Source organism: Rhinopithecus roxellana, chromosome 7 (assembly GCF_007565055.1).
Source record: "Rhinopithecus roxellana isolate Shanxi Qingling chromosome 7, ASM756505v1, whole genome shotgun sequence".
Lineage (NCBI taxonomy): Eukaryota > Metazoa > Chordata > Mammalia > Primates > Cercopithecidae > Rhinopithecus > Rhinopithecus roxellana.
Window position 1 is genome coordinate 154,004,903 of NC_044555.1, and position 13,262 is coordinate 154,018,164.

Genomic DNA, 13,262 nt, shown 5'->3' on the forward strand with positions numbered 1-13,262 from the left:
CAAAAGAAGATATTCATACAGCCAACAGACACATGAAAAAATGCTCATCGTCACTCGCCATCAGAGAAATGCAAATCAAAACCACAATGAGATACCATCTCACACCAGTTAGAATGGCAATCATTAAGAAGTCAGGAAACAACAGGTGTTGGAGAGGATGTGGAGAAATAGGAACACTTTTACACTGTTGGTGGGATTGTAAACTAGTTCAACCATTATGGAAAACAGTATGGCAATTCCTCAAGGATCTAGAACTAGATGTACCATATGACTCAGCCATCCCACTACTGGGTATATACCCAAAGGATTATAAATTATTCTACTACAAAGACACATGTACACGTATGTTTATTGCGGCACTATTCACAATAGCAAAAACTTGGAATCAACCCAAATGTCCATCTGTGACAGACTGGATTAAGAAAATGTGGCACATATACACCATGGAATACTATGCAGCCATAAAAAAGGATGAGTTTGCGTCCTTTGTAGGGACATGGATGCAGCTGGAAACCATCATTCTTAGCAAACTATCACAAGAAGAGAAAACCAAACACCGCATGTTCTCACTCATAGGTGGGAACTGAACAATGACATCACTTGGACTCGGGAAGGGGAACATCACGCACTGGGGCCTATCATGGGGAGGGGGGAGGGGGGAGGAGGGAGGGATTGCACTGGGGAGTTATACATGATATAAATGATGAATTGATGGGTGCTGACGAGTTGATGGGTGCAGCACACCAACATGGCATAGGTATACATATGTAACAAACCTGCACGTTGTGCACATGTACCCTAGAACTTAAAGTATAATAAAAAAAAAAAAAAAAAAAAAAAAAAAAAAAAAAAAGGTAGGGTGAAATGTCTGTTCATATCCTTTGCCCACTTTTTGATGGGGTTGTTTGTTTTTTTCTTATAAATTTGTTTGAGTTCTTTGTAGATTCTGATAATTTTTTGTAAATCATCTAGCTAAATTACTAAATTAATCAGGAAAATGTAATGGAACAACTCGTCATAATTTAGGATCTAAGATTGTTAATTGATATTAAGTATCTGGGCAATTCCAATTTAAGATGAAATAATTTATTAATAATTAAAGAATTAAAGAATTCTTAAAATAAATTTAAGAATTTATTAAAGGTAAAATATCTTTGTCTAATTCAAGGCTTATATAAGGGTTATGTGTAAAACAAGGAAAAGGAATCAGGAAATAAGAGATATAAAGCAAGTTAAAGATATAAAGAGGTATTTTTGATTTTAAAAAAAAAGGAAAGTAACTTTATATAAGAAAAAAAAAAAAAAGGTAGGGTGAATGTGCCATGTGGGTGGTACAATGTAAAGACTAACAAGACTAGTAGTGTATAGGTAAAAGTGAAGGGAAGCATTGCCAGAAAAGGAAGATAGGGCTGCATTCTAGAGAGTTTTGAATACCAAATAAATAAACCTGCACATGAGGCCACAGCCAGATAGTAAGCCTCCTATTTTCCCTAAAAGAAATGTGTACTTTTATTTTTAAAATAATTCAACTGCTGCAGAAAAATGTAAATAAAAACTAAAAGTCTCTTCAATCTCCACTACCCAGAGTCACCAGGATTAACAGTTTCTGGTGAAACTTGCCAGAAACGTATCTAAGTAGTTCTTTTAAAATCACAATCTTTATTTTTTATGCTGTTATCTACTGCTGTTGCCCTGATGTAGCACAGTGACTCCATTGCATTATACCTGGGTTATACAAATGCTGAAAGCAAAAAGTGCCCGTAAGTACTGCCTAGCCTGCTTAAAGAGAACTGGAAAAAAGAAATCACCAAGTTCTCTCTAAAAATTTAGAAAACCAAAATGCCTTTTCAGTTTTTGACAAATAATTCATCAGTGTAATCCTTCCCATTTGCACATGCTGATAGAGTCAACTCTGCTGGCATCCATAAAGAACATACAAATGTCCCAGGAATCTGATGTGACTCCTCACTAATGATATTTTCTGCTTCAGTCTTTCAGCCAAGAAATAATCAGAGACTAAGAAGTGGCCTGTCTTTCTGTCAGGGGTACACACAAAGAATGCAGTTTTAGATAATCCAGCTCTGCTAAAACATCAAATAGCATAGTGACAAGAACAAAATAACTACAGAAATGGAGTGGAAGGAAATGGGGAAGTGGAATTTGGTTATGTAAATATTCTCCTACAGGAAGTGATTGAGATAAAATAGCTAAACCAAGAGGTCCATGCTGGGGTTAGCATGAGACAGCCATGCCTGTTTAATACCTGACTCAAAGGTGAAGGAAAATTTAATCATTCTGAACATGAGGGAAATCACAGTCAGGATTACAGTGTTAAGAAAACATACATTGAAAAGCTCTTGGAAACATTAAAACAGAAGATCACCTGATAGATCATATTAAAAGTCTACTAGGTATTCCTGGGTGTGAGGGAGTACTAATGGATGCCAGGATCTTAGTAAATTAATAAAATATTTAGAGCAGTTAGAAATTGCCAGAGTCACATATTTCTTGACCATTTACACATAAAATATTTGCTTTTAATTGTCATCTTTCTGCTAAAACTCAATTTTCTCTTTGAGGAGCTCTGTATTACATTTTATGTCTATGAACTTGCACATTTCCTTCACATACCCTAGGTTTTATCCAAACTGAACTGTTGCTTCTTCTATTTACAAGCTGAAGTTCCTAACCTCTGTACTTTTGTTCTCATAATTTGTTTCATTGGAGATTGTATTAGTCTGTTCTCATGCTGCTAATAAAGACATACCAGAGACTGGATAATTTATAAAGAAAAGAGGTTTAGTTGACTCACAGTTCCACATGGCTGGAGAGGCCGCACAATCATGGCAGAAAGCAAGAAGGAGCAAAGTCACATCTTACATGGTGGCAGACAAGAGAGAACTTGTGTAGGGGAACTCCCCATTATAAAACCATCAGATCTCATGAGACTTATTCACTATCATGAGAACAGCACTGGAAAGACCCATCCCCATGATTCAATTATCTCTGACCGGGTCCATCCCACAACATGTGGGAATTATGGGAGCTAAAATTAAAAATAAGATTTGGGCGTGGACACAGCCAAACTATATCATTCCACCCCAGCCCCTCTCAAATCTCATGTCCTCACATTTCAAAACCAATCATGCCTTCCCAACAGTCCCCCAAAGTCTTTACTCATTTCAGTATTAACACAAAAGTCTGTAGTCCAAAGTCTCATCTCAGACAAGGCAAGTTCCTTCCACCTGTGAACCCATAAAATCAAAGGCAAGTTAGCTACCTTCTAGATACAGTGAGGGTACAGGCATCGGGTAGATATACCTGTTCCAAATGGGGGAAATTGGCCAAAACAAAGGGACTAGAGGCCCCATACAAGTCTGAAATCCAATAGGGCAGTCATTAAACCATAAAGTTCCAAAATGATCTCCTTCAACTCCATGTTTCACATCCAGGGCACACTGATGCAAGAGGTGGGCTCCCACAGCCATGGGTAGCTCCACCCCTGTAACTTTGCATGGCACAGCTCCCCTCCTGGTTGCTTTCATGGCTTGGTGTTGAGTGTCTGTGACTTTTCCAGGTGCACCATGAAAACTGTTGGTGGATCTACCATTGTGTGGTCTAAGGGATGGTGGACCTCTTCTCCCAGCTCCACTAGGCAGTCCCCCAGTGGAGACCTTGTGGGGGTTTCCATCCCTCATTTCCTTTCTGCATTGCCTTAGCAGAGGTTCTTCGTGAGGGCTCTACCCCTACAGCAAACTTTTGCCTGGACATTCACGTGTTTCCATACATCCTCTGAAATCTAAGCAGCGGTTCCAAAACCTATATTCTTGACTTCTCTGTATCCACAGGCTCAATGTCATGTGGAAGCTGCCAAGATTGGGGCTTTCACCTCCCAAAGCCACAGCCTGTGCTATACCTTGGCCCCTTTTAGCCAGGGCTGGAGAAGCTGGGAAGCAGGTCACCAGATCCCTAGGCTGCATACAACAGAGGGGCCCTGACCCAGCCCACAAAACCATGTTTTCCTCCTAGGCCTTGAGGTCTGTGATAGGAGGGCCTGTAGCAAAGGCCTCTAATATGTCCTGGAGATATTTTCCCTATTGTCTTGGTGATTAACATTCAGCTCCTTGTTACTTATGCAAATTTATGCAGCAGGCTTGAATTTCTTCCCAGAAAAATTGGTTTTTCTTTTCTATTGCATCACCAGGCTGCAAATTTTCCAAACTTTTATGCTCTACTTCCTCTTGAATGCTTTGCCGCTTAGAAATTTCTTCTACCAGACACCCTAAATTATCTCTCTCAAGTTCAAAGTTTCACAGATCTCTAGGGCAGGGGCAAAATTCCACCGGTTTGTTTGCTAAAACATAACAAGCATCACCTTTAGTTCCCAACAAGTTCCTCATCTCCATCTAAGACCACCATAGCCTGGACTTTAGTGTCCATATCACTATCAGCATTTTGGTCAAAGCCATTCAACAAGTCTCTAGGAAGTTCCAAACTTTCCCAAATCTTCCTGTCTTCTGAGCCCTCCAAGTCTCTAGGAAGTTCCAAACATTCCCACGTTTTCCTATCTTCTTCTGAGCCTTCCAAACTATTCCAACCTCTGTCTGCTACGCAGTTCCAAAGTCGCTTCCACATTTTCAGGTATCTTTACAGCAGCAGATATGCTTTTTTTTCTTCATCCATTCTAAATTCACCCTCATACTGGGATGATCAAATCTTACCCTTCTTTCAAATTCAAATTCAAAAGCTCAACTCAAAAGCCACCTCTTCTATTCAGCTTTCCAAAATTTCACCCGTCACTCCTCTCTACCACACCCCACCACATCCACAAGTTTTCCACCCTTGGAGGACTTTATCTTTATCTCTCAAATGACATTTAGCACTGAGAGATTTTTGCATATTAATAGAAAAGTACATATTTTTCGTGTTCCTCTGGCCTGTAAACTCCTTGAGAAAAAGCTCCGAGTGGATTCATCTTTGTATTCCTCACTCAGCATATGCATCACAAGCACATACATCACATGCCCACCCAAATGCTCAATAAATATTTGAGGAAAGAAGGTGAGAAGGAATAAATGTAGACTGACATTATGGAAAGCAAAATACAGACAGTCTCTGATTCATGATGGTTCAACATACGATTTTTTGACTTTACAATGGTACAAAAGCAATATGCATTCAGTAGAAACCATACTTCCTATACTCACAATCATTCTGCTTTTCACTGTCAGTGCAATATTCAATAAATTACATGAGATATTCAACACTTTGTTATAAAACAGGCTTTGTATTAGATGATTTTGCCCAACTGTAAACTAATGTAAGTGTTATGAGCACATTTGAGGTAGGCTAGGCAAAATTATGCTGTGCAGTAGATTAGGTATGTTAAATGCATTTTCAACTTATGATATTTTCAACTTACAATGGCTTTACCAGGACATAACCCTATTATAAGTCATAAGGTGAGGAGCATCTATATATTGGAGCAATCATATTATGTTGAGTTTATATGTAAAAAATTGAGAAGAGTTTTGCTTGAATGCACTAGATAAGCTGACATATGAAAATCAATGACAATTCTTTCCACTGTCAATATGACTTTTATCATAAACTACAACTCAAAAAAAGCCTATTATTAAATACTAACATTATTTCTAACCCTCACAGTAACTCAGTAATTACCCATTGTTATCTCCTATTTTTCAAGTGAGGAAAATGAGTTTCAGAGAATTTAAGCAACTTGGACAAGACCATACAGCTAGCAAATAGCAGAGGTGGGAACTGAAACTAGTCCTGCCTTACTTCAAAGCCTGAGCCCTTTCCATTAGCACATTTTTAAAGCACTTTAGCAACTAATATCTTATTTGTACCACACAGAAAAAATGATCAATTTTGGTGTTCTTTCTCTTCAGCACCCCATTCACTCCTGCATCTTCCACTTCTACACTCTTACCATCCTCTTCAGTCCCACTGAGGCTCTATCATTACTCCTTCAGTAGTCTGCAAACCTTTAAAGACCATGTCATCCACTATGGACCTGTAGAGGTAAGCTTAAGCACTTAAAAGATAATGCCTCATAATTTTATCTAATTTTTAAAATGCTAAACTATAAAATTAAATTTTATCTTTCACTGATCAAAATGTACATATGCTGAGGTTTTAAGCTTCTTTCTAGATTTCCTGATATTATCTTTCCTTCTCCTTGCCTTCTCCCCTATCCTCTCTTTCTCCCCATATCCCTCCCTCTCTTTTTCTCTCTCCCTTTCTCCTTCTGTCTGTCTTTAGCCCCTCATCTCCCCGCTTCTCCCTCCATCCTGTCTTTCCCCATCTCTCCTGCTTTGCTGGTACCATCAGCTTAAACTTAGTCTGACTTCTCGGTGAGCCAGCATTGGTAGACTCTGGAGAGGAGAGGTCCAGGAAGTAGAGGAGAAGGACAGATCTCTACAATAAGTGCATCCCTAGAAGTGGGGTTATAGAAAAGTCCCCCATTCCTTTGTTAGGCTGTGATGGTAGTTTCCTCAGCCTTGGTGAGGAAACTAAGGCACCCTGGTGCCTTCACAAGGATTTAGTGAAATCAGAGCATTAAAATCATTAAACATATCTGCTGCTAACATTAGGGACCATGTTGGGTCAACTTTATAAGGAAATCAAATATAAGGCCACTGACAAGGTGTAATCTGAAGGACACCAAAATGATGTATCTGAGCAAGGGTATCTCTCCTAACAGAATAGTCTTGAATGGATTGCAGTCTTTCAAAACATCCTATGAAAATGCAAACACCCCCAAGAAAGATTTTTTAAAGCCTTACAAGTTAGTATTTCAGTAGGGCTTTACTTTCCCAATGTGACAGTTGATCAACGAGAAGACCCTCCTAAGTATGGAATAAGAAATAAAATGAGAAGGTTGTAAATTCCAAAAAGGGAGATGAGTGACAAATTTTGACTCTTGTGTGGGATAGACTCTGTTTCCAAACCATTACTAAGTCCTCTGGGTCCCGGTCTTATGAGTAAAGAGAATTTTTGATCAGCCTTCTAACTTCCAGAGGAATTGGGAACTCCTGCTGCCCCAGTGCTATATTATTCGGTGTTGTTGACAATGAAAAGTTTCAATCAGTACTAATCACATTATGGGTTAAATTTAAGAAAGTGTTGCAGAAAGTGTTGCGAGCTATAATGTAACTATAGGAATAATATGTTAAATGAAACACACACCAGGATGGGACTGCCCCCAAGGGGTGGCTGGGCCTTGTGCCAGAGACCTGTAGGGTAAACTGTCCCATTGACTCTTTTTCAGGGTGGGAAAAGGGAGGCACAGAAGCTGGAGTTGCTTAAAGATGCAGCCCAGCCAGCTTAGGGAAGGAAGACCCTGGCAGAGACCTAAAACGTTTAGTTTGTGTATTTGCAGACAAAAGAAAAGTATGAGCCACTGGAATGTACAAAGTAGAACTACATTTCATTCAACCTTTTCTTTCCTTTTCTCCCTAAGTTGACAATCAACATATGTAGCTTATTAACATAACTGAGCCTGAATATTTCCTTTTAGTGTGTAGTCTTTTTATATCTGTTAAATGAGCATATTTGTCTCTTTTCTCCTTGAAATATTCATTTGCACAGTTAACAAAACCTCATTTACTTAAAATATTTTCATGACCGTTCTAAGGGATCCATACATTCCATAATGTTGTGAATGTATGAAGAAGAATTAAAATGTAGGGAAACATGATGAAAATTTGGATGTGATTACTTTCTTATTCTTACTTTCCTATTCTCACTTGACTAATTCAGGATACTAAAACCATTTTAGACATTTGGACAAAAGTCTGTGTAGCTCCCTTTTCCACCCAGAAAATAATAATTCTCTATGTTTAGGCAGTTTGAACTTGTACTTAAGGATGGTGAATTTGGTCTTCGCTCTTTAGTGTAGGGGGTTGGGGAAAGAAAGGTTTCTGTGTTTATATACTGAATAAATATTCCTGTAGGTAAGGCACTTTTCAGTGCTTTAGTCCATGAACTTTTTAAACATCTATCTTGGCTGCTTCACAATTACAATCTTAATCTTCTAATCTTCCTGCTCAGGTGCTTCCAGTCCTGATTCTAGAGTACTATTTGGTAAACCAAACCATCCATAACCCAGCAAGGAAGAAAAGATAAAAGTTCCCAAGTTATAAAAAATCAATGCTGTAAAATCGATGCACTGTAGATTTCTTTGTATGAGACCCCTTTCTCAGCCTCTATACAACTAGCATGTTTACCTATTCAGTTTCCCAATTCGCAGGTGATTAAAAAGAATAACTTAAAATGAGATTACTGCTGCTACAGCTTATTATTATTATTATCATTAACCTTTATTGGGTGTTATTAGCTGCCAGACACTGTGCTAAGCCTTTTTTCACACATTATTTCACTGAATGTTTGACAACCCTATAAAGTCAAATAATATTAATAGTTTCATTTTACAGTTTCATAAACTAAAAAAAAAGAAAGATGAAGTAATTTGCCAAATTTGTATAGAGTAAGTATAGACAGGCATATAGGTAATAACATGAAGGGCTATGTTACAACTTGATTGTAAAAGAGTAGAAAAATATAAAGGAAAAGAAAATATAAGAAGTTGGGAAGCATAGCAATTTGGAAGTTTTTAATTTGAAGACAGACAACTTTGTACCTCTCAGTAGCTTTCAGAGGGCAACACTGTGTTACAACAGTGTAAACTAGCTGGTTTGTGTAAGTGTGAATCCAGACCATTAAAACTGGATTAAATTATATGCAAAATCATTTCTTAAGAATGGATGAAGAGGTATAACATATGCTATAAATATTTCTACTATTTATTAAATTTCAACTTGATGTCCAGTATCGAAACTTCAAACTCATTGATACAGAAATTGCTAAGCATTAGGAAAGAGTTTCAATTAATAGTTGTTCCCTAACTAAGCCCGTTACAAATTCAGGTGTTGGGAGTTCTCTTCTCTTTCTGGATAAAATAAATGTTAACTGTGTGTTTTGGCTTCTTGGAGGGCAGGAAGGCTTCAGTTATCTGAAAACTTCACATAAATAGAACATATCATCCCTGATGATGGTGGTATTTTTATATGTGTTGTTTTTCTAGGAAAATAAAAATTTGGAAGGTAAGGAAAGAAAAAACTCGATTTGCAAAAGATTTTGTTTTTACTTTCAAAGCTTCTGCATTCAGATTCAGGTAGTCCAGTCTGTCAATTTGCTATATTTTGGGCCTATTCCATCACTAGGGTTTATCCCATTATGCTGACTAATGCAGAACTGACCATTTGTAAAGGAGACATGGGACCATGGTTGACATGATGCGTGATTTGAAATGGCCACATGCAATCCTCAACCCCACTCTTCACTTGGATAAAAATAGTTGCCCCTAAGCCTTGCCTAAAATGGCCACATAGCCCATAACCAAGGCATAACTGGGATCCGGCATGAGAAGAGAAAGTGAGATTCTGAGTAGGGTCACTTCCCAAGAGGCCAGTCTTTAGTGGATGTCCTGAGTGCTACTTGGAGCACCTGATCAGTTCAGGGAAGCATGAGATCCTTGGTCCAGGACATTCAGAAAGAGCCAGGGACTCTGTAAGACTGCTATAAGTACCCACCAACACAGTTGGTCTCCCTGACATTTGTACCCTTTTACACCTTTTCTAGATCTGTCCATAGTAAATTTTCCAAGAAAACATTGCAAGGAAAAACTCTAGGGACTGAATAGGTAGTAAGCAAGGGAAGGGGCTGAGGGTTTGCAGGCTGTTCCCTGAGTGAGAAGTAAATAAATGGCCCAATTTGGACAAAGTAAGAGTAGGTTACATGAGACAGACATAAAAAATCACATCCCAAACCACTGTGGTCATTCAAAAATGTTTGCAACTTTTCACAAGGGCAGTAGTATTACTCCCAATTTCCTGGCCAAATATTCATTAAAGTAACCAAGGACTGAGGACATGAAGCTGCTTCACATCAGCACAGCATCCTACTTTCCTTGCAGCTCTGAACTGTGAGGTACTGTCAAAAAACTCTTCCACACTTTAAAAAGCTATGTTACTGAGGAGAGTTGGAATGTGTTCTGGGAGTGGGTGTGTTTGCTTGAGTTCAGTGTGTGCAGAAAAGGCAAGCCTCCACAGCCATTTACACATTTCCCTCCTCAGCGATGGGTACACAGAGAGCCAAGCTCCTGGACTAAGTCTCTGAATGGTAACGTACATTTATAAAGATTATTTTCTTAACTATTTTGAGGTATTTTTATAAATAATATGCATATGTCTGCTGAGGGCATATATATATATTTAGTCAACTTTTGCTTGTTTTCTCCTGAGGCTAGTCTTGTGTGGTTACTTATGTGGTATGATTTCTGAGGTGTCAGAAAGAGCTCCCTCCTACTTCCTACCACCCTAGTCACCCAAAAATATCTCTTGGGTTGGCCCACCGCAGAGCCTAAAATTCCCACATTGCTCAAACATTTGATTTAGTCACTGAAAGCAGCTTTTAAATTCCAAATGTTACATTGGAATATTAGGCAGATATTCAAAATTAAAGACTATATAAAACAGAAAATAATGTGGAATATTTGCTCTTGATATAATGTTAAGTTTCAAAGGATAAATGCAAAATTACATGCACAGTCTGGGATAAGTGCTGTTCTTAAAATGTCATGGAGTCAGATCCAGCATATATACCCCAGCTCATGAACATAAGCCTATGGTAAAAGAAACCCAGCATTGTTGGGCAGATTTTGTTTTGATTTATTTTGAATGTGTGCTTTCCACAGTTTCTGATCCTCAGCTCCCACTCTCTTCGCAGTGTATATGACACTTCCCCTTACTGAGCTCCGGAGGCTCCTTCTTGCTGAGCTCCGGAGTCTCCCAGTGACCTCTTGATAATCAGCCTTGGTGGGGCCCAAATCCCCATCCCTTGGAAAACTCACTGAGCCTGACATCTGCCTGTAAGCAGCTTTCAGGAAAGATCTCACAAACGCCCATCCAATCTCTCTTGGTAGCAAACTGTCAAATCATGCCCATTTCCTCAAAAGATGGTGGAGGACTTAGCAGCCTCCTATATTGCTCTGAAATTGGAGAATGAAATTCTGCAGGCTCAAGTGCAGTGGCTGATGGAAGAAAATGCTACCCTCCGGGCCCAGATCTCAGAGCTTCAGAAGTCCCAAGCAGCTAAGGAGGATGATCTACTCCGAAAGTCCTCAGAGGCCAAGGAGCCCCAGAAGCTCCCAGAACACACGAATCCCCCAGCAGCCTGGGAGTCCCAAAAGACCCCAGAGTTCAAGGAGCCCCAGAAGCCACCAGAGTCACAGGAGCTTCCATCCTGGGAACCCCCAGCAGCCTGGGAGCTCCAGGAGGCCCCAGCATCCCCAGAGTCCCTGGAGCCTCCCGCAACTCAGGAGTCCAAGAAACCTTCAATGACCCATGAGATCCCAGCAGTCTTGGAGGGCCAGGGGTCTGCAGACACCCAGGATTCCACATCAGCCCAAGAGCCCGAGAATTCAGAACCCCAGGATCCCCCAAATATTGAGAAGCCCCAGGAGGCAACAAAATGCCAGGAGACTGCAGCACAGCTAGAGTTCCTTGAGCTTCCACCTCCCCAAGATCTTCTGGAGCCTTCAAATGCCCAGGAATTCCTAGAACTCTCAGCAACCCAGGAGTCCCTGGAGAGTCTAATAGTTGTGGAGACATTGGCAGCTCCAGAGTTTCCACAGGCCCCTATTGGGTTAGAGGCTACAGCTTTCCCCCTGGAATACCCTTTAACTTTCAATGGAGATTCCCAGAAGCTTCCCGAGTTCCTGGTTCAACTGAAGAGTTACATGAGAGTCAAAGGGCACCTGTGTACCACTGAGGCAGCTCTGGTGAGCTTTGTTGGCAATTGCTTCTCAGATAAGGCAGGATGGTGGTTCCAGCTCTTACTGGATATCCAAAGCCCCTTACCAGGTCAATGTGAAAGTTTCATACATGTGCTCCAGGATACTTTTGATAATCCCGAAAACATGGAAGATGCCAACCAGTGTATCTGTCAACTCTGCCAAGGGAAAGGTCATGTAACAACCCACTTCCACCTCGTTGCTCAAGAGCTGAACTGGGATGAAAACACTCTCTGCATTCAATTTCAAGAAGGGTTTGCCAGTTCTATACGAGATTAACTGTTTCACACAAGCCCAGCCACCAACCTATCTGATCTCATCACTCAGTGCATCAGCTTAGAAGAGAAGCTTGAAGGCCGGGCGCGGTGGCTCAAGCCTGTAATCCCAGCACTTTGGGAGGCCGAGACGGGCGGATCACGAGGTCGGGAGATCGAGACCATCCTGGCTAACACGGTGAAACCCCGTCTCTACTAAAAATACAAAAAAAAAAAAGCTAGCCGGGCGAAGTGGCGGGCGCCTGTAGTCCCAGCTACTCGGGAGGCTGAGGCAGGAGAATGGCGTAAACCCGGGAGGCGGAGCTTGCAGTGAGCTGAGATCCGGCCACTGCACTCCAGCCCCGGCGACAGAGTGAGACTCTGCCTCAAAAAAAAAAAAAAAAAAAAAAAAAAAAAAAAAAAAAAAAAGAGAAGCTTGATCCCAATCCATTAGGGAAAAGCTCCTCTGCAGAGGGAGATGGGCCTGAGAGTCCACCAGATGAAAACCAACCTATGCAAGTCCACCAGATGAAAACCAACCTATGCAAGCTGCAATGAACTGTCCACACAACAGTGAAGCTGAATGGGCCTGTTGGCGCAAAGGCCACTTATGCCTCTACTGTGGTTATCCTAGTCATTTTGCCAGAGATTGCCCTGTCAAGTCTCATCAAGCCCTGCAGGCAGGAAACATTGAGGCCTGCCAGTAAGGGGGACCCCAGGCGGGCCAATCTACAAATATGCATCCCCCTCTCTTCCAATATCCATGTGTCATACACTATGGCTTACTGTTGAAATCCGACTGAGCTCTGAAAGGAAGACAACAATTCTTTGAGCAAGCGATGGTAGATTCAGGCTCCTATAGAAACAGCATTGATCATACTGTGGTTCTTTGAGAGAAGCTGCCCATCGCAGTAATATCTTCCCTCTGATGCTGGAAACTGTCGACGGCCATCCACTTATTAATGCGCCCATAAATAAGGAAACATCACCTGTCAAAGTTAAAATTGGAAACCATGTAGTAGAGCTCCAGTTTGACATTATTCATGCAGCAAAATATCCTCTGATTCTTGGAATCCACTGGTTTGAGACACATGACCCAAACATAGAATGGAGTACCCGCATTGTGTCCT

At 40.6% G+C, this 13,262-nt stretch overlaps 1 protein-coding gene across 1 annotated transcript; it reads left to right on the forward strand.

Annotated features, from left to right (window-relative positions):
* The first annotated feature begins 10,030 nt into the window (after positions 1–10,030).
* On the forward strand, positions 10,031–12,839 carry RTL3 (retrotransposon Gag like 3). The gene is given in 4 exon segments (XM_010364121.2): positions 10,031–10,206; positions 10,813–12,233; positions 12,563–12,621; positions 12,624–12,839. Coding segments are annotated over 3 exon segments (1,467 nt in total). The 5' UTR covers positions 10,031–10,206; positions 10,813–11,041.
* The last annotated feature ends 423 nt before the right edge of the window (positions 12,840–13,262 follow it).